Source organism: Motacilla alba, chromosome 1A (assembly GCF_015832195.1).
Source record: "Motacilla alba alba isolate MOTALB_02 chromosome 1A, Motacilla_alba_V1.0_pri, whole genome shotgun sequence".
NCBI classification, from domain to species: domain Eukaryota; kingdom Metazoa; phylum Chordata; class Aves; order Passeriformes; family Motacillidae; genus Motacilla; species Motacilla alba.
This window is the reverse complement of record NC_052031.1, coordinates 52,311,684-52,331,780: the sequence shown is the minus strand read 5'-3', so window position 1 is coordinate 52,331,780 and position 20,097 is coordinate 52,311,684. Positions and strand designations below refer to the sequence as shown.

The window sequence follows — 20,097 nt, the reverse complement described above, 5'->3', positions numbered from 1 at the left end:
CAACAGTTGCACATCCCCAGAAAGTGCATGACACAGAGAGGTATTGGCATCACACAGCATTTATGGACTGGGTCTCAGAAGAAAAATCATTACTACTAACTGCAGCTCTCTAAGCTATAATATCCATTGTGCACAATTGCTACCTACTTTCCTTCCTTCCTCCTTTTCCAGCTGTCTTTTCTTTGGTACTTCTGCTGTTGAGCCTCCCCACAGTGCACTGCTAGGTGGTGATTATGTACGTGGTGGGACAGAAGGTAGAGCATGTGTGCTCCCTCCAAGTGTGGCTTCAGTAAAAACAGGTCTGGTTCCACTTTGTTCTGCAAACCTCCACACTGTGAATGTAAATCTGAAAAAAACCTCCTAAATATCCAGGAACCATAGCCACTGGAAAGTAACCTGGCTTTCGTCCTCTTGGCTGCCTAACATTCCCCTTTGCCTGTCCTTTGAGAATAGCAGCCACTTTCACAAAACTTCCCCTGGAATGTGGAGGAAGACTGAAGGTCCAGCTGTGGCTGACTAATGCACGGGAGGACAAAAAGGATTTCTTGACCACTGTTAAGAAAAGATGGCCAGCAAAGCAAATACAGCCCAGCAAAAAGGCAAGCATGCCAAAATGCAGGATTACAGGTAGGACTAGGATGTCCATGTCACAGGTTACAAGGAAAAGCTAGAAGGATCCAACTTCTGCCTTGGTATGTTTATGTCTACATTAAGAAAAAACACAGCATATTGATGAAATGAAGGTGGAAGTGAAAAGGTAGTAATATTTTGTAGATTTTTATATCTCACTCATGCCAGAACCACAGAAGAATCAGGATAAAAATTAATGAAAATGCCACCATGGTGTTGCAGATGGAATAATGAGGCCATTTTATCTGTGCAGCTGCAGTTCGGTTACTGAGCTGAGAAACACTCGTTCTCCTTCCTCAGCTTCCCGTCCCCGTACTTTGCACTGAATTAAGATTCCAGTGATGGGAACAGCAGTGATTTCTGCATGTTAGTAAGAGAGTACCTTCCTGTACGTTCCAGCTGGCATTTAATCCATTTCCTCTGATTTAATGAGTTAGCTCATGTAGGAGGGCAGAAAGCAGCCGCTCCTGCGGACACGCCGGACCCTCACAACTCCCTGCACCTCCCTGCTGCCATTGACTCCGCGCGCTGGTTTCTTTTCCTTGGATAAAATGTAGGGACCAATATCAAAAAAGGCCTTTCTGAACTTCTCATTTCAGGAGTTCAGCGGTGGATTTCCCGGCGGTGGATTGCCGCCGGGATCTCTCAGTGGCAGGGCAATGAGGGAGGCCGTGAAGGCTGGGCTCGCTGGTCTCAGATGGTTTATTCCACCTGATCTGATCCCGGCATTCCGCACACGTCCCGCGGCCGGGGCACGCGCAGCTCCCGCGCAGGCGCAGAGCGGCAGCGCCGCCCCCGCAGCGCCCGCGCGTCTCCCGGAGCCTCGCCGCACCCCGGCGCGCGCGGATGACGTCATGAGGCAGTCCCCGCCCCCTCCGCAGCCCTCGCCGTTGCGGGCTGTCGCCGCTCTCATGACGTCACTGGGGCGCGCCGGGCCGCCCGCACGTGTGGCGGTGGCGGTGCCGCCATGAGCTGCCCCGTGCCCTGCGCCGCCTGGGTGCGGCGCGGCGTGGCCAAGGAGACGCCCGACAAGGTGGGGCCGCGGTTGGGGACGCGCTGAGAGAATCCCGCCCGCCCCCCCTGCCGCCCTCACCGCTCTGTGTCCCCCCCGCAGGTGCAGCTCAGTGAGGAGGAGCTGAAGGGTCTCATCGAAGAGGCGCAGGACAGGCTGGGGTGAGCCGGGGCAGCGGGAGGGACTCGCCGCGGCTCTCGGGCTCTGCTCGGCCGCTCAGAGAGCCGGGGAGGGGAGGGGGCAGCCCGGGCACGGGGGAAGTGCAGCCCGGGGGCTGCAGGGCCTGCGCGGGGAGCGGCAGCGAGGAGCGGGGACCGGCACCAGGCAGCGCGGATTCCTCCTGGAGACACCGTGCCAGGGCAGCCTGGCATCCGGGAGGGCCGACGGAGGAGCATCGGGTGCTGCCGTCGTGGGCCTGACAAGGCGGCTGCGTTCCCGTGTGGTTCCTCAGCTGTCACTGCGGGCTGTCACTGGCGGTGATGGGCATTGCGGGGCCTGGCGCTCGCTGGAGCTCCTTTTCCCGCCTACAGTGAGAATTAAGGCGCTGGGTTTGTTACTGTGGCTGCTTTGGACATGTGGCAAACCGAGATGGGATTCCCAAACTGACCGGGAAAAAGGATGCCGAGGGTGAGACAGTACAGTCTAGTTAGGAAGGGCACAGTGGAGATCAGAGTGACGGGTTATTCGTGCTTTGGTAAAAAAGGCAAAACCACTCAGGTGTGTGTTTATGTTGCACAGTGAAACTGGAGGCATCACAACTCTCCCCTCAGCACTGAGAGCTCTTAGTTATGTGGTTGTGTTACATCTTGTCACTCTGCTTTTAAGAAAAATGTATTTACAAAACTAATACAAGAAGTGACACATTTAGGAAACACAGTAGAAGGCAAGACAGAAATGTGTCTCTTTTGTCTAGAAAGAATGGGGGATTGAGGTCTTATTCCATTCTCTGACAATTTTCTGTTAGATCTGTTAATAGATTTTGGCTTCTGAGTGTTTCCTCTGTGTATGGTGTGTGGTTGTGCCATAGTGTGTGGTTGAACAGATGCAACAGGTAGCAGACAAAGTTTTTATAGTTGAATGAATATTGTCCACCCTGTTTCTGTTGGATGCATCAGTGACACTACTGCTGAACAGAGTGTATTGTCCCAGGATGTATTTTATTCTGATTTTTTTCTGGGTTTTTTTCTGTTATTTAATGGTTCCAAAATAATCTTAAACATTTGGGAGAGACCCACATCAAGTTAATTTCTTAGCTGAAATGTCTCTATTTTTTGTGGAGTTATTTGTTTCCCCTTTCTATGTGTAAGCTTTTGGTTTACTGGGTGATTTCCTTTCTCTTGCAATTTCAAAAGCATGGAAAGATTTGAGGTGCTATTTTTTATGCATTCTATAAAACTCCAGGATGGAAATATGAAGACCATCTGAAACAGCTGATCTATTTATAATTTGTTGCAACACCTCACTTTTTTCCCTGTGCAAACATCACAAATCGAACTCGGATTTAGTTATTTTAATTGTCTTGTTACTTATCTCTAGTTATGTTGCTAATGTGAAGTGTTTATTTTACTGAACAAATTAGGTTTCTGATATCTAATTTAGAAACTGTATCTGTGAACCACCTTGGCTCATTGTTGCTTGGGAATTTTGTGTGCAGGACTGAAATATGGTGTGTTGAGCAGGGGTAAGTTTCTTTGGAGCGTGCTCCATTGGGACATCTTGGGTGTTTGTTATCTTCTCAGCCAGTCTTTAATGTGCATTTCCTTCTGAATTCCTTGCATGCAGAATTGATGCCACAAAGTTCTGATTTTTCTAGATGTTGCGTGGTTTACCCCATAAGAAGAATCCACAGTGTGACCTTACCTAATGAATTCTCTGTTATTTTTCTTCACTTAAGTATGGGAAGTATGAGGAAATTAGGTCCTAAAAAGCTTGAAAAAATGTAGGAATTCTCACACATGACCCTGCCTCTGAGTGGGGAAAAAAAAGGAAGGAATGACATGGACACATGTGAATGCACATAGTGAGGTTGAGTGAATTCTATCCACAAAAAACATGTAAGAGAAAGGGACTTGCATACACAGTTTACCTTGTTGAGGAAAATTCATGCCATGTTTTGTCATGAAAACTTTCAAGGGAAAACTTTCTCTGAAAGCCTGAGAATTATAGACGCCTTGTACTTTAGGAAAGGCTCTAGAAGGAGTGAATGGATTTCAAAATTATTGGCATAAAGACTTAAAAGTCATGTGAGCAGCTGGGAGTTTGTGCTGAAATCTCACCAGGAGCCCCCTGAAAGTGCTCTGTGTGTCTGCCACAGTTTCTCATCCCTGTGATCTTTCCACAGGGATGGTGCTGGTGGCAGTGATGAAGGCGGGACAGCAGGTGACACAAGTGCACCTGTGCCTGGCAGCAGCAGTAAGTCTTCCCAAAACAATGAAGAGCTGTCTGATCATGAACTGGATGAATACGATTTGGACAATTACGATGCAGAGGAATACACGGGTAAGAAAAATTTGTGTGTCAGATGTGCAGTGTAAGCGAAGAACCTTTCCACTTCTTGTTGTACTTAAGACTTTCATATCCTAAGGCTACCCTGTGTTAAGTTTCAGAAATTCACAGTTTTAATGATTTGCTTGTCCCATCTTGGGATGTCATTTAGTGAAGGAAACAATTCAGTGTCCCCCTTGATGACACTAAGGCCAACAGCATGTTGGAAAGGTCACTCTGGCTGCTGTAGTGCTGGAGCAGAGCAGCAGAAGTCCCTGAAAGCACTAAGCAGTTTATCTTACCAAGGTATTTATGTTTGGAACTTGAAAGTTGATGTAGCCCACTCCTGATATTTTGCTGTATATGTAATACAGGTATTGGTACGGGAGTTCCTAACTTTGCCTGTTACAGGCATGTATAAAAAGTGTTCTGAAATTCCCATCTAGGTGATTTAAAACTTGGAGACTCTTTGGCTACTCTGGCAGTGTATGGGAGCAATGAAAATGATCCTTACATCACTCTAAAAACCACTGTGAGTACTTAAAAAATGTTAATTATCTTAAACTGCACAAATTTTAAAATCAGTTGAATTTTCCACTCTGCCTTGGGGTGTGTAAGTGCTTGCAGTCCTTTTCCAAAGGTGTGCCAGAGTTTTGATTGGATGGTGCTCTTTTATTTCAAGGTTGCTTCGTGCAGTCCCTTCTTTCTGTGCCTTTTGCATTTAAGTAGGAGGTTAAGGTGAACTGGCTCCTTACTTAAACCATGCACTTCTGTACATGGAGTGGTTTTTCACCGGCCTAGTAGGGCACAGAAAACACTTGAAGAAATTACAAGTCTCAGGCAGCTAGTGGCCAAAATTAGAAAATTTTGCAGATTACAGGACTCTTGCACCTTCCACCAGTTTGTGTAAGAAACCAGGCTGAGATGGACTCTGGACTCAGGCAATGTGTCTAATATGTCAGTGTTCTGTGTATATATGTGTGTGTGTATCTAAATAGTATTGTGTCATTGGCTGCCTCTGCCTGTATATTCTGCCTGTTTCCACTGTCCGATGGGGAATGTCTTTGCAGAAGCTGGGTTTGTAGACATACAGAAAATGAGCACCTTTTTCTCAAGCTCTTCTTCCTATGCTCAAGTTCTTTGCCCAAATTCTGAAAGTTCTTCAATGTGCATTTTCTGTTGTCATTTGATGTTTACTACTGGAACTGTTGAAGACTATGTATTGTGTAACCTTAAGTGAATTCAAAGAATTGCAGGACTTGATAGAATTCAAATATTGAAGTATGCTTGTCTTGTAAATCAAGGTCAACTCCAACGAGGGGAGAGAGAATGATGCATCTGACTCTGTCTTATCAGAAGGCTAATTAAGTACTTTATTACACTATATTATTCTATACATCTAAAACTGAATCTGCCATGCACTCACTTATGCTCACAACTGCACGGAACTGCACTCATCCTCTGATCGTTCCATGACTGTCCCGTGACTGTCAGCCGACAGTCCCGACACAGACACACTCTTGGCCCTGATAGGCAAAGGGAATGAAACATCCTCACTTTGGGTAAACAATCTCCATATTGCATTCTACTTTGGCACAACACAGGCACAGCAAGCAAGATAAGAATTGTGTTTTCTTTCTCTGATGTTCAGAGACTGTGAATCCCAGAAATATTGTTGGGAAAAAATGTGCCTTGCTTTTCTCTGTGAGGAGAAATGTGGCAACATGCTTGAAATGAATTAAAAAAAAAAAAAGCCAAAAAACTTAAAAGCTTGCAATGAGAAGTCCACAAAGTCTTGTATGTGTTGAAGATGGGAAGGATGGTACTCTGTGTAAGGTTATTGACTTCTGTACAGTTCTTAATTTTTCATTAAAAAATTCCCAAGTTCCTTCCATTCCTCAGTAACAATACATCTGTTCTGGTACAGCTGAATGCCTGGTAGTGCTGTAGGCAGTACTTCTTGGGAAATCTTTTCCAGGAAGTAGATAGTGGAAGTATTTCCTGGACGTGAGGAGCACCTGCAGCATTATTATTGGGTAAAATGCTGTTATATTATATAAGTGCTATATAATCTAAGTGCACAGGAGCACAAGGGAAATCACCTTTGTTTGTGGACTCATGGTGATGATTTTCTTTTCAGCAATCAGCTGCATCACGATAGACTTGAAATATGTTTATATTGATAATATATATTGTTGAATTATATTTGATAATTAAACACCTAGTTTCACATATAAGTCCTTCAGTCTAATTTAATGACTATTCACTCTCCCAAGAATCAGGTCTGGGGTGGGCATTGTAGTGATTTTGAGTGTTTTCAGCTGTGGTTCAAAATTACTGATTGCAGCTTTTGAACATGTGTAGTTTCATGCTTTTGTGTGCTTTGCTCAGCACCCCTCGTCTTCTCTTTTTGCTGTTTAGGAGCAATATGAACAGGAGGACTTTTTGATTAAACCCAGTGACAATCTTGTCCTTTGTGGCAGAGTTGATAAAGACTGCTGTAGTTTGGAGGTCCATGGTGAGTAAAATAGGGTTTGTTCTTTACAGTGAACATGGGCAATGTCTTGCCTAGCATGTGCCATGTGGCTGTGTTGAAAAAGGAGTGGGTTGCTTTTGAGAAGGATTTTTCTCTTCTGCCTTGTGTTTTGTCCTTTTCCATGTCATGGTGCTTTTGCTACTTTTCAGGACTAGAGTATTTCCTGTGTAGTTATTGTTATTTAAAGGATAGCTTGCTTCTTTCAGGCTGTATAGCAATTCCTTTCCTTATTTCATTTCTTAAAACTTTTAGGAAGTACTATGTAATTTTTATTCTCTGAACATATGCTCTTCATTCCAGTCTTACTTTCCATATCCTGCAAGCATCTTCTAGTGGTTTGTTTTTTTCCTTTTTATTTTTTTAATTTTCTTTAGCTTTTTCCTTGCTTCTTTAAGTGGGCTTTCCACTGCTGGGATTAGAAGAACCAGTGCCTTTATCATCATGGTCTAGAAGAGATAATCCTTACCTGAATACTGCTTGTTCTAGAAATAGGTTTACTCTTGCTGTGTAAAAATTTTTCTGTTGCAGCCAGTAAATACTACTGAACATGCTGACATTATCATCTTTGCTTACTGTGGTTCTTTTTGGGAATGTTTCTGGCCACTAGTGCTGTGGTCCATGTTTCTGTAGACAAAGTATTTCATTTTAAGCAACCAACATAACCAAAATATGTGAAATCCTCTCTTCAGATACCAGCATGTGGCATTTTCTATGTCTGGAGGTGTTTACAAATTTTATTGACTGTAAGTTTATACCCAATGTAAACTTACAGAACAATAGCAAAGGCTTCTGCAGTTTCTAATAGTGGGCAAGCTTGTCTTAGTTGACTGCTAAGATAACTTAATTAACTGGAGACTTCAGTTAGTATCTGAACATCTGTCACATGCACTGTGATTCTGTATGGGTGATAGGATGTTATTAAAATAATTAATAGGTTTTCTCTGCTGTCCAATTGGTAAGTTATTGTATTATAAGGAGAAAAATAGCTGGCTACAGAGAATTTGTGTTTAATAATTGGCTGCTTTACCAAAACTTTTACTGTATCTCAGTTACCATCTACTAAAGGTAACTTCTGATTTCTACACCTTCCTCTGGTTTGTCTTTTTACCTTAATTTGCCTTTCAACTCCATCTGGAATAGTTTTTTTTGAATGCTAATCCTGTAAAATGAATGTATCCTGATGTAGAAAGTGCTGGATATGGAGCACATATTATGAAGAGATCTTACAAACAAAGTAAAAGTATTGAACCTTGACTGAACTTGTCACACCTTTATCTAAAGTACACAGAAGAATGTTTATTTTGTTAATTCTGTGAGATACAGCATTTGTAGAGGGTCTGGCCTCTACAGTAAAATCTGAAGACTCTGAATTTTCCTTCTAAATCTCCTTGAGAATTTAGTTTTTTCCACAACTGCCTTTTGTAGAAGTGACCTGCTCATAGTTGTTTGCTTTCCCTCTTCACTGATGTCTTGCATAACTTTAATTATTTTTCAGTTTATAATCATGAAGAGGACTCATTTTATGTCCATCATGACATTATCTTGCCTGCTTACCCTCTGAGTCTGGAGTGGTTGAATTTTGATCCTAGTCCAGATGAATCAACAGGTAAGTTACAAAGGATACTGTCAGTGTCCAGTTAAAGATTTTTTGCTTGAAAAGTGTGTAAGTGTAATGTTGTCACTAAATTTCTTCCTGCAGTACAAAGAAATAAAATCAATGTTAATATCAAGATAATATTGACTTGAGATAACCAAGATGTGAAAATCAGGTATTTTAGCATGGTGATACAGTCATCTCAGTAACTGAACTGCTGTAACAAATGCTTTTACTGAAATACTGATTTTATTGCAAACAATTAAGATATTGACAGCAGACCAGAGCAATCTCTAAAATCAGCTTTATTTTCTCTTTGCAAACAAAAGGTTACTTTTGTTAAATTTGTTTATGTCCAGTGCAGTTAATTAAATGAAAACCACAGCAAAACTTATATATATTTTATATATTTTTATATATATTTTATATATTTATGTATTTAGTAACAATTTTCCTGTGTTTCTCAGATCTTTGTCTTCCATAGTACAGGGGATGTAGTTTAGTTTTGGTTGTTTTTTTCTTTCAAAAACAAACAAAATATGCAACTTTATACAGCTTGTTTGAACAGTTACTTGTGCTGAAGGGGAAGGAGAGCAAGTAAATTTTTTTTTTCTGGCAACATCTGCTATCAGCTGGTATTTTTAAATAGCTCCTTGCCAGTTATAAACATAAATACATTCAAATAGAAGATTGTGGCACATAAGTTTTACTTAACCAAAGAAATAAGGAACAGCTGGATTGCCAAATACACTGTTTCATAACTAAATAAATGTGGTTGCATTTGGTTTTTTGTTTGTAGGAAATTACGTTGCAGTGGGTAACATGACCCCAATCATTGACATTTGGGACCTTGATGTAGTAGAATCCTTGGAACCAGTCTTTTCTCTTGGAGGCAAGAAAGACAAAAAGAAGAAAAAGAAAGGAAAGAAAGTAAGTGTTGCAAAAAGTTTTAGCTGGTTAGATGGAGGAAATTTATTGCAGGGATAATGCCTTCTTTTTTCCCCCCTTCAGTATTTGAAATGCTAATTATTCTCTAAATAACTAAAGTCTGGAATTAAGAGCAGAACAGGAGTGGGGTGGTGTCCCAGTAAACTTTGAATCTTAACTATTTAAAATTGGAAGTTGCAGGAACTGGCAGTTGCAAGGACCCAAAGCTCAGTTAATTGGGAAGAGAGAGAGGGAGCTGCCAGGAGAGTTTAGAAAGAAGCTGAAGAAGTTGCACATTAGCTGGAAATAATGAGATTTCTTTTACTAGCCTGAAGGGAATATCCAGTTCTGTAAACCTAGCAGCTGGAGCAGTCTGCGATCTGGGGTAGGAGGCAGAGCGCAGGTGGTGCAGAGACTGTTCTCTCAAAAGCTGTGTTGCAGCAAGTGAGAGTAATTTAATATGAAGTTGTTTGTGAAGACTTTGGGGAATTTATACTAATGTGGAGTAATGCTTGATTTGCACTGAAGCTATAATTCTCAAAAGTCTGTTTATGTCATGTATGTACACAGAGTTTATCTTCAGAAGGGACTGAAGGACATACTGATGCTGTGCTTGATCTTTCATGGAATAAACAAAGCAGGTAAAAGAATACTGGAATAAGAATGGGTGTTAGAAAATTACAGTCTTAATTAGGCATACAGTTTTCACACAAAATCCAAAAACTTGGAAGCACTGCTGAAATTAATGCATTCTTAAAAATACAATCCTTTTTTATTTTTTTTTTTAACTAGAGTGCTTGATTTTTTTTTTAATACTTGTATATTGCTTCAGGTCATTTTTGATTTGCACATTGTCCAGATGAGGGCAGGGCAAAGGTGGGTGTGGGCCATTTGATAAATTGTCTACATTTCACTTTTTCAAACTGGAGAAGCAGAAGGGCTGCCCTGAGCTATGCTGGTCTGCCAGTGGCCTAAACCAGCATTTCAGCAGAGACAAGTAGATTTATAGAAGAAAGTCCTTGCTATTCTGTTTTGGTTTTTTTTTCCTTCTGGCTTTTGCCCCAGAACTGTGAACAGGAAAGAGAGTGTAAAAGCCCTAATAGCTCAGTTATAGAAATGCCTCTGGCCTCTAGGCAGAGAAAATTCCCCGTTGCCTGAATTAACTCGAAATGAAGTGCTGCTGTAGAACCAACACAAAGCTGGCCCGTCTTGGGGCAGAGGTCAAGTACAATGTGCTGACTGAAGTAAAGATGCTGCTAGTTTTTTATCACTTAGGTTGTTAACAGTTCATCTGTCAGAGGATCCTCAGCAGGGGTCTTGAAACTGCTTCTGTCAGACACAGGCTGATTTTTTTTTTCTGTTGTCATAAATGCCTCTGCTTTGAACATGTACATAGACAACTCTGAATATTCTGATGAGCAGGTAGGGGCCTTCGCTTGTACTGCTTTCTTATCTAGATACTGATGAGGAAAACACCCACACAGACCTGAGTAAATGTGTATAAATTGTACTCTTAACGTACAGTGTTCTTAAATTAGACACATATGCACAGAGTGTGACAGTGATCAGTCTGTCAGTCTTAGAAAAGAGGAGCTTTCGTGTACCTAGGAATAGTCTGGTGATCATACAGACAAGGATTATAAAAAATTATGGCTTCAGTAGTTAAGTTTGAAATGCATATTTCTGTAATGTGCTGAGTTACAAATTCATTGATACTGGTTGGTCTTTCGAGAAATAAAACCAGCCCTGAAGTGGGCAGCTTATGGAGAAGACAAGGAACTCCTTGCAGCAGCTTGTATATAAAATGTTTTATTGTTGTTTCTTTGTTTTAAGCAAGGCATGTTGTGACAACTCTTTACAAATAACTTTCTGCCTGAGGTCATAGTGGTGTTACTGTGAAATGTTCTTACAACCTTCACTATGCATTTTCTTAACTTTCCTTTGTAACATTTCTTGGGAAAACATAGTTTCCTGGAGAATGTTAACTCTTTCAGTCAGAAACACTTGGTTAATATAAAAAGGGGAGGGGGAACATTTTCAATCAGAAACAATATGTTGAGGTAATAAATCTGATTTTAAGAGCAATGAAGCAATTATAGGAAATGTAGTGTGTGTTTGACAGGCATTTGGGGATGTTTTGATTTGTTTTTTCTGATAAAACTTTTAAGCTGTTTTTATTGCTCTTAACACTGTTGGTCAAATTTAAGTTGAAATGTGGGGTCTGTAAAGTAAGTGAAATTTTAGTGGTTATATTCAGCAGTCTACAAAGGATATAGTGTTGTGTCTTCAGTAGGAATATAAACAGATATTAGAGAGCAAAATATTTCACAAACAGGTTTGTCAGGTTCTTGGCTGCATGCATATGCAAACAGAACAAAGTAGCATAGTTAATGTTTAAAAATACTATTCAATGTCAAAGGAAAGAATGTGCTTCAAAGCCTTTATTACTTTGTTTTGTTTGAGAAATCTTTGAGTAAATGCTATTGTAAGTAATGTCAGGGGAAGTAGAAGCAGAGCTGTCATTGTTATAAGTGTTCTATAATGTAAGGTAATATAGCCTGTTTATAATCTTTACTTAAAACTTAGAATTGCCTTCAGGGAGTTATCCCTCAGGCTTGAGAGGAATCATCTATAGGCCACAGTGTAATTGTTCTCAGAATTGGGCTCTGTGTGTATGTGGGATTTTTGACCATTATTTGTTTGCATCTTGTAGAAGGAATTTTAAAACTCATTTTTGATCCATTATCAGGAATGTTTTAGCAAGTGCCTCTGCTGACAACACAGTGATTTTGTGGGACATGGCTGTGGGTAAGCCAGCAGCCAGCCTGACACTGCATACAGACAAGGTATGGAATAATTGCCGTGTTTCTTCCACTGTAGAATACAGAGAAAAATGTAACTGCAGTTTTTCATTTGCTGCTTGGTAGTGAACCTGCAGAACAACAGTCCTCTAATTTTCTAACATCTGTGCAGAATTTTTAATTTAATAATTAGTTGCTTTTGCAAACAGCACTGTATTTGCTTTTTAAAATGTTATTTAACTTTTCTTTGAGCAAGTTAAAAAAGCTTTGTACCAGTTTCTAAAATACCTTTTGTGTATTGTCCCTAATGGTAGGGAATATAATAGTGCTGGTATAAACTACAAAAATAGATGTCTCAACATAGGTCAAACTATAACTCTCTTAAGGGAACAATGAGTTCCAGTTACAGTTTGTTCTAGGTGAAAAGGTTTAAAATAAATGATACTAAAATACCATAGTGATGGGTACTTCAGAAGTGAATTAATCTCATAATAATTAAAATGTAAAAACTAGTTATTAATAGCTGTAACCTTATTTTGCTGCTAACAGAGTCACTGCCCTTGACAAACTCTAGATTTTCATTTGTTGTTAACATCTGCTTCTTTCCGCAAACTGGAAGCAGATATTCTTTTACCTCCAGCTTTTTCTTCTTTTTTTTTTTTTATTAATATCTAGGGCAGAAAAGGGGCATGGGGTTCTGTTCAGTCAAATTATATTAGAAAATATCTTGTTTTCACCAGGTGGGGTGTTTGAAGTAATGCACATGTCTTGCACATGTCTGATTTTGAGCAATCTGAGTATCAACAAGGTTAAAGGGAGGGTATTTGGGGGAGGCTTGGGGTTGGGATGGTTGTGCTTTGTTCCAAGAAAGTTCCTGTATATGTGTGTTACATAAAATCTTCCATTATCTAGGTCCAGACATTGCAGTTTCATCCATTTGAAACTCAGACCCTTGTTTCTGGATCGTTTGATAAGTATGTCAGGGCCATTTTTTCACATGTGGCACCTGGGGAGGGTATTCATATTCAATTAAGTCTTGTGTTTTCTTTATTTTTTTTAATAACTCTGCCAATTTGAGTAATGCTGTTACTTTTTTTTTCCAGCAAGGAAGCCAGGTTTGCATATGGCCAGGATGTAGTTTTCTTTACCTCTTTTTCAGGGGTAGCAAATCCTTTAACCATCTGGACTGACATTTTTTGTGCCAGGTGTCTGCCTGCTCCAAACCAAATTTATTTCTTAATTTGGCCTTACGGCATTTTCTTCATTGGGAACGTGTCACTGTTTATTCCTGTGAAAATTTGCCCAGGTTTTGCCAGCCAGTAAGGCCTGTGTGGAGGCACGAGGGACTTTAAAATCCCAGTCCTCTCCCTTCAGCCTCTGTAGGCACAGCCAAAGATTAATGGGCTGTCTCCTGTGATTGCAGCCTGGAGATGCTGGGAAATGGTTTGTGTCTGCACACTTGGACTACTCTGTGGCTGCCAGTTCTTGTAAGTCCTGCCAGCCAAAAAACTCCCTGTCTGTTCTCCCATCTCAATGGAGTAATTTTCAAATTTTGTTCTATCACCATGATTTTCTTACATTGATTTTTAATTCTGTTTTTAAGACTTTGTCCTTATGTTAAATTAATTTATGGACTTGTCAATCTTTAGCCAAGCCTTTAAGTTCTCTGGCTTCTGTTTTGTTCTTGCTGCATCTGCTGAAGTATTGGAGGAGGACCTTTTGCTGTTGTGAGGAAGCTGCTTCTGTCTTTTCCCTCCCTCTTGAGTTCCTTTGATAAAAGGAAGCATTAAGTCCAAGCAGTAACCAGCTGCTGATCCCTTTTTAGCTGCCCCTTTGCTGTCATGGACGCCTCTAAGCCACTGTGTTATCCATAAACTAACAGAGTGCCCTTGTGGATTTTTCCTGCAAAGCCTTGCAGGACCACAAGCAATTCAGTGAGCATTGGGCAATGCCTTCGTAACCTGGAAATCAGACTTAAAGGAATTGTTGCGTAAAGTGCCTGGTAAAAGACCTGGGAAACCTTCTTTAATTATATGATAGATTGGGAGTGGGTTACACTGAGGATGTTGGTCGTGGTGAGGTGATGCTGGACTGACATGACCACTCCTCCCTTCCATTTGCACTCAGTAGCTTTTTGAGTTGGGACAGATTCTGCAGCTACTCAGCTGAGCACGTGCCTGTAAAGAATCCCAGAGGACCCACTGACTGCCATCCACTCTCTCCTTTGTGCAGTAGTGTTTCTCTAACTATTTGTTAAGATCGTTGGTTTTTTTAGAAATTATTTTTTTTATCATGCATATTTGAAAATGTATGCATATGTATGACAAAATGATTTCCTAATTAATGCATCATTACTTGAGTTTACTGAAGTCTGTTTGTAATTAAGTGATATATTTGCATAATTATGGTGTGCTATGTGATAAGTATCTTGTGTATTGAGTAAATTCAAGCTCTGCTTAGTTTCAATAGAGAGGCTGTTGGTAACCAAGATGAAACTTGGAAGCACATGGAAAAATGTCATGCTTATCTGCAAGATTTTAATCTGTTACTGAATTAGAAGACTAAGAAGTGAAGTTGTTTCCGTTTAATTTTTTAATTATTGTTTACATGGAGCGTCTGTAGATGTCAGTGAGAAAGCAAACTATGTAATGAAGTGTTCTGCCCTGATTTTTTTTTTTTTATATTTTATTTCTTGTCCCTTTGTCCCCTAGATCAGCATTGCTGTACGACTGCAGAAACCCCCAGGACAGCCATCGAGTGTGGCGGTTTAGTGGTCAGGTTGAGAGAGTAATTTGGAATCATTTCTCACCTTGCCATTTCTTGGTGAGTACATGCTTTTCTGTTCTGGTTGGTTGTTGCCTTGTCATTTAACCTGTGTTAACCTGTTTAGTGTTCATAATGTTTCTGAATCAAAATGGAACCGATGGACATTTGGATGGTTTGTGCTGCTTATTATAATAATGCAGTCTGGGGGAGGATGTTTTCAGGTAGTTTTTCAATAAGTATCTCTAGACCAGCTACTTATTTGGTATCTTCACTGTGAGAATAAAAAAGCTATTGATGCTGGTGCTTTTTTGCTCCGGAGGTGACAACCTTGGTCATGTTCTTGCACTGTTCAGTGGCTGGGATACATTTTCCTTTGCAGAGTTTCTGTTGTGTTTCATGCAATGAAGGAACTGCAGCTGATAAATAGCTAATTAGAACTAAGATCCTGAATATTAATTCAGTGTTTCAAGTCAGTGCTAGAGGGCACTGTCCTCCTGGCTGGTATGGAATGATCCACTCCCTTAGGTTGGAAAAGTCCTCTGAGATGGAGTTTAAATGTTAACCCAGCACTGCCAAGTCTACCACTAAACCATGTCCATAAGTGCCTCATCGACATGGCTTTTAAATACCTCCAGGGATGGGGATCCCACCACTTCCCTGTTCAGCCTGTGCAGTGCTTAACAGCCCTTTCAGTAGAGACATTTTTGCTGATGTCCAATCTAAAATACCCCTGGTACAACTTGAGGCCATTTTCTGTTGTTCTATTGGAGAAGAGACCTACAGCCACCTAGAGTATAAAGGAAAAATATCTTGGTGTTGTTGAGTTTTTTGTAATAAAACTTTGCAACAGAATTTAAAAACAAATCTTCCCTATTACCTCAGTGGCTGTCTAGTTCTCTGTTGCTTTGTGTATACAGCCAGCAGAAGTGGCTGCTCAGCTCTGTTGGTTTTATGATGTAGATCTCTCCTGGTGTAATCACACTTAGTTTTGCACAGGACTACTGTGCAGCCACTGATGGCTCCAAAAGCTTTGAACTGACAGTACAGAGGCTGAAGGCTCTGTATTTAATTGCCTCACCTCAGGACCAAACTTAGTGGGGCAACTCTGCAAAATACACTTTAAGAAAGTTTGCATGGGATTAAGACTTCCATGTCATTGGTGCAGCATAATTGAGGTTCATAGAATAGCTGGGGTACCAGCTGGGTGGAGCCTGACTTTGGGGGTGCAAGCCTGGGAGCAGTGTAACATGTCCTAGGGAGAAGTAGTGTCTGCCTCAGATCAGAGGGATTTACCAGAGGTTGGGTGTTATTTCACTGGCAGTTTTTTCCCAGATGAGTGACTGTGGCTGTTTGTTTCTTAAATGTTGTGGTTTCTGTAGGCAAGCACAGATGATGGCTTTGTGTACTGTCTGGATGCTCGTGCTGATAAGCCCCTGTTTACTCTGAAAGCTCACAATGAAGAGGTGTCAGGTAAATTGCCTTTGTGTCCTGTTTGTCCCAAGTGGGCAAGGCACATCTGGAAAATGCCTTTAATCCATAGCACTGAGGTGTAGTGATTCTTTGTTTAACAAATAAGTTGTGCATGCTAATCATGGTAGCCGGCATGTAAAACAAATCTCTGCTTAGGGGATTGGGAGGCAAAATAGGCCTGCATGGTTCCCTTGGCTCTCACTACAGTGGCAGCATGGAACTTTCATTAATGTTCTGCTCCTTTGTTCTGAAATGGAGTTCGTGTGAGGAGAATATTGGGGTTGTTCTCATATCTTCACCTCAAAATGCATCCTAATCTCTGTGAAATGGGGATTGCCTGTTGCTCTCACACTGCTGCACTCTTCATCTTCAGGGCTACAACTAAGCAGTCAGATCAAAGGGTGCCTTGTGACATCATCTGCTGACAAATATGTGAAAATTTGGGATATCCTGGGAGACAGACCAAGTTTAGTCCATTCCAGGGATATGAAAATGGTATAGTAATATTTATGTATTGATTCTACTGAGTTTTATATATAAACTATGTCTGCTTATTCTTTTTCTGTCTAGTTTGAATCTTGTTGTACCTAAGGTGCCAGAGGGAAAAAAGTAGTAACATATTCTGGGTAAATCATTCTCATCACAGTGCAGTATTCCACATGGCAGACTGCTTTAAAGCCTGAGAGTCCCAAATTCCAGATACAATGCTCTGAGTAGAACTATGGGTGCTCCAGCTTGCATCTGCTACATTCAAGACAAAGATGTGATTAACTGTTTATAATTAGCAGCTCTTGACTTTCATTTTATGTCTTTATGAAAGAAGTTTCAGAAACTTAATTACATTTGTTTAAAGTTGCTTGGTGAAAGTATTTTCAGATGACAAATTCATTTTAAGATTAAAAAAAAAATTCTCTTTTTTTTCTCCCACCCTGCCAGGGAGTTCTGTTCTGTGCAGCTTGCTGCCCTGACTTCCCGTTTGTCTTTGCCTTTGGAGGAGAGCGGGAAGGGCTGCGTGTTTGGGATATAGGCAAGATCTCTGCAGGTAACGTTCTAATTTCTTTGAATGTTGTGGTTCTCCCCTTGCTTGCAGGGTGTATTTGTATTCAGTAATGTATCGTGACTTTTACAGAAAACCGTAGGTTAGTATTTTTAAGTACTCCAAGACTGTATGTGTGGTCACACTGTCAGCTTCAAAAAATGTGGGTTTTTTTCTAAATTGGAGAACTGCTTGATACGATTTATGTTCTTGCAGCTATTGTGTAATACCTTATTTCTTATAATATCTATGTTTGTTTTTTTTTTCTTGATAGTCTTTATGTGATTTGGTATCATATTTTTTGAGTGCTTATGGGAAGAAAAGTGAGGACTGGTTTTGATCACTTATAGCTACCTGTAACTAAACAGCATGATTTTTTTGGAGAAGGCTTTTAAGAGCCTATTGGGAACCAGGGACTAAAACCAGAAATAAATTTTTTAAGCTTAATGATGTGGTCTTCAAACTTCATCAATTGTACAATAGTTAGGTACAGAATTATGCAGAGGAAACCTCTAGATGCTCTGGAGGAAAAATAACAGAACTTGTCATCATAGGCAGGCAATTTTCTGACCTTTAGGTTCAACTCTGTATTTGGGGTAGGGGGAAGAGCTTTGAAACCACAGCAGGTTGGGATTTCCATTCCATGGTGCTCACCAGGCTGTCCCTGCTGTACTCCTCTTTCCTCTGGGAGAGTAACATGTAAGCAATTCCGTTTGTGTTGCAGTGAATGAAGTTTTTGGAAACAGAGAGAGGCTCGTCCTGGCTAGTGCAAACTCTGTGGCTTCCAGCTGCACAGCCAGCAGTAGCAGCAATGATTTGGAGACAGCAATGGAATCATGATGAACCAAACATCAAAAAATTGAAGTAATTAATGGGACTACAACTAATGTGTATTCTACAAATGCCCCTGTTTGGTGAGAGTTCATGGAAACGACTCTGGTGTCTTGCAATCTGCAGGCTTCTTCATCTCAGCCAAAGAAAGGTGGTGGTGTGGTTAAGCTCTAAGCTCCTGCCTCTGTTACCAGCTCTGAAAGATCAAATCACTCACTTTAGCCTGAGATAATGATCCCTGAAACAGGGCTACCATATGTAAAGCTAATACATAAAATGGAACAGTAACTACAAAAGCATTCTGTGACCACAGAAGTTTGCTGAATACTACAAAGAGAGTTTTATCTTCTGCCTTCTAAGGGCATAAGGAAAAATATTTCACACAACAGTTGTGTAATAAACAAACAAAAGATGAATTCACTTAAATTACAAGTGTAAATAAATAATTTATCCTTAATTTGAGGCTAGGTTTACAGATTTTGACAGATCTTCCATGTAACTTTTTAAATCTTAAGAGTAGTTCTCAGGCAACAAGTTGGAGACTCCAAGCAGAATCTTGGAATTTATTTCTAACACAGATATCACCAGTATCAAACCAGAAATAACCCAGCTCTATCCCACCAAGACTGGGGGTTTCTTTTTCCAGGTTCCACAGCACCTGAAGTTTAGTGGCATTGCACATCGTGTTGGGTTTTTCTTCACACTCCAGCTCTATTTCAAGAGAATTTGAACTGAAATAAGGGGCTGCTGCTTGAGGAGGATGAGAGGCTGCTGAGGGTTGGTCACTGTTACTAGTGAAAAGCTCTCTTATGCTCTTAACTCTGCTCAGGCATTTCTGCCTGACATGTGAAGGCACAGAGGAAAGTTTTAAGTATCAGTTTACCACCAACTTAAGCCCCTTGTTTGCAGAATCAGGAGCTTAATCAAGGACTGTGACTCAATTTCCTTGCATTTATAATGTAACACCCACCTGGTTTACCTCAGGAAGTTAATTGATGCTCTTACCTTCCATTGAGCACTTGCCCTCTGCACACACTGAAGGTGCCTGTAGAGTGTTCTGCTGCAAAATACCCTGGGTATTAAATCCAAGCAGCCAAAGCAGCTGTAGGATCATACAGCTGCCAAGCTCTTCCTACTGCTTTTCACCCTAACTCACTGTAGTTTATGCTGGTGAGGTAAAGCAGATAAATTGTGTCCCTACAAACTGCAGATGGGGAAAAGGCAAGTCTGTAATTTTCCTTCCTATCCCATGAGGGCAACTGGCTGCTTTAAAGCTACTTCAGCTGTTTGTAGTCTGGTGAAGGTGTTCAGCATGGCTCTGCAGGAACTAAGAATACTCTGGATGTGCTGGGATTCCTGCCTTCATCCTGTCTCTGCCAAGCAGTAGAGAATGATGTGTGGACAACAAATGAACAATTGCTTTTGTGAAGGTTAAGAAGGTGTATGTACCCGAACCACTGCTGTTTAACTGCTCTCCTTTGAAAACTTCCAAGTTTTTCAAAGCTTTAATTTTAAATAAATGCTTTGTAACAACATCTGTGAGGGTGATTTCTCTTACCTCTACCAATATAATTGGCACTGTAGCTCTCAAAGTTGCTTTTTGTTTTTGGGAGAACTTGTATTACTGAAAGCAAGACATATTTCCCTGGATTTACCAAGATCCCAGCACCTGTCTCTCTGGAGCTTTTTGGTCACATACTGATCTGAGGCAAGCATTTTCAGGTTCTAAGAACGCTGGGAGCTCCCTACAAACTGCAGCATACAGGGAGAGGTAGAGATAAGCTTAGGCCATGTAGGGCCCAAAGCAGAGCCTCTTTTCCAAAGGAACCTCCCATTACCTTGTCAGAGGACAGAGCACAGCTGAATCTCCTTTTGCAGCACAGCCAGAGGAGTGACACAGCAAATCTAGAGTTCTTTAGCTGCCCAATTCATGGAGGTCCTCCTACGCATACCATGTCCCCTACACATACCATGTCCCAGGAAAGCCTGGGAGAGGCAGAGGATTAAAAA

The 20,097-nt window shown here is 40.9% G+C and overlaps 1 protein-coding gene across 1 annotated transcript; it reads left to right on the top strand.

Annotated features, from left to right (window-relative positions):
• Nucleotides 1–1,504: 1,504 nt before the first annotated feature.
• On the top strand, nt 1,505–19,622 carry PWP1 (PWP1 homolog, endonuclein). Its single transcript, XM_038154403.1, has 15 exons — nt 1,505–1,663; nt 1,745–1,803; nt 3,984–4,141; nt 4,573–4,658; nt 6,548–6,644; nt 8,158–8,268; nt 9,056–9,186; nt 9,754–9,824; nt 11,933–12,029; nt 12,897–12,958; nt 14,696–14,807; nt 16,130–16,220; nt 16,594–16,715; nt 17,157–17,262; nt 17,981–19,622. Exons 1-15 carry the CDS (start codon nt 1,598–1,600, stop codon nt 18,094–18,096), a joined length of 1,485 nt encoding a protein of 494 aa, XP_038010331.1. The 5' UTR covers nt 1,505–1,597; the 3' UTR covers nt 18,097–19,622.
• Nucleotides 19,623–20,097: the final 475 nt, after the last annotated feature.

Coding starts and splice junctions, on each gene's coding strand:
- PWP1 (XM_038154403.1), top strand. CDS start 1,598: ATGAGCTGCCCCGTGCCCTGCGCCGCCTGGGTGCGGCGCGGCGTGGCC. Junction 12,030..12,896: donor TGACACTGCATACAGACAAG/GTATGGAATAAT, acceptor TCCATTATCTAG/GTCCAGACATTGCAGTTTCA. Junction 17,263..17,980: donor TATAGGCAAGATCTCTGCAG/GTAACGTTCTAA, acceptor TTTGTGTTGCAG/TGAATGAAGTTTTTGGAAAC.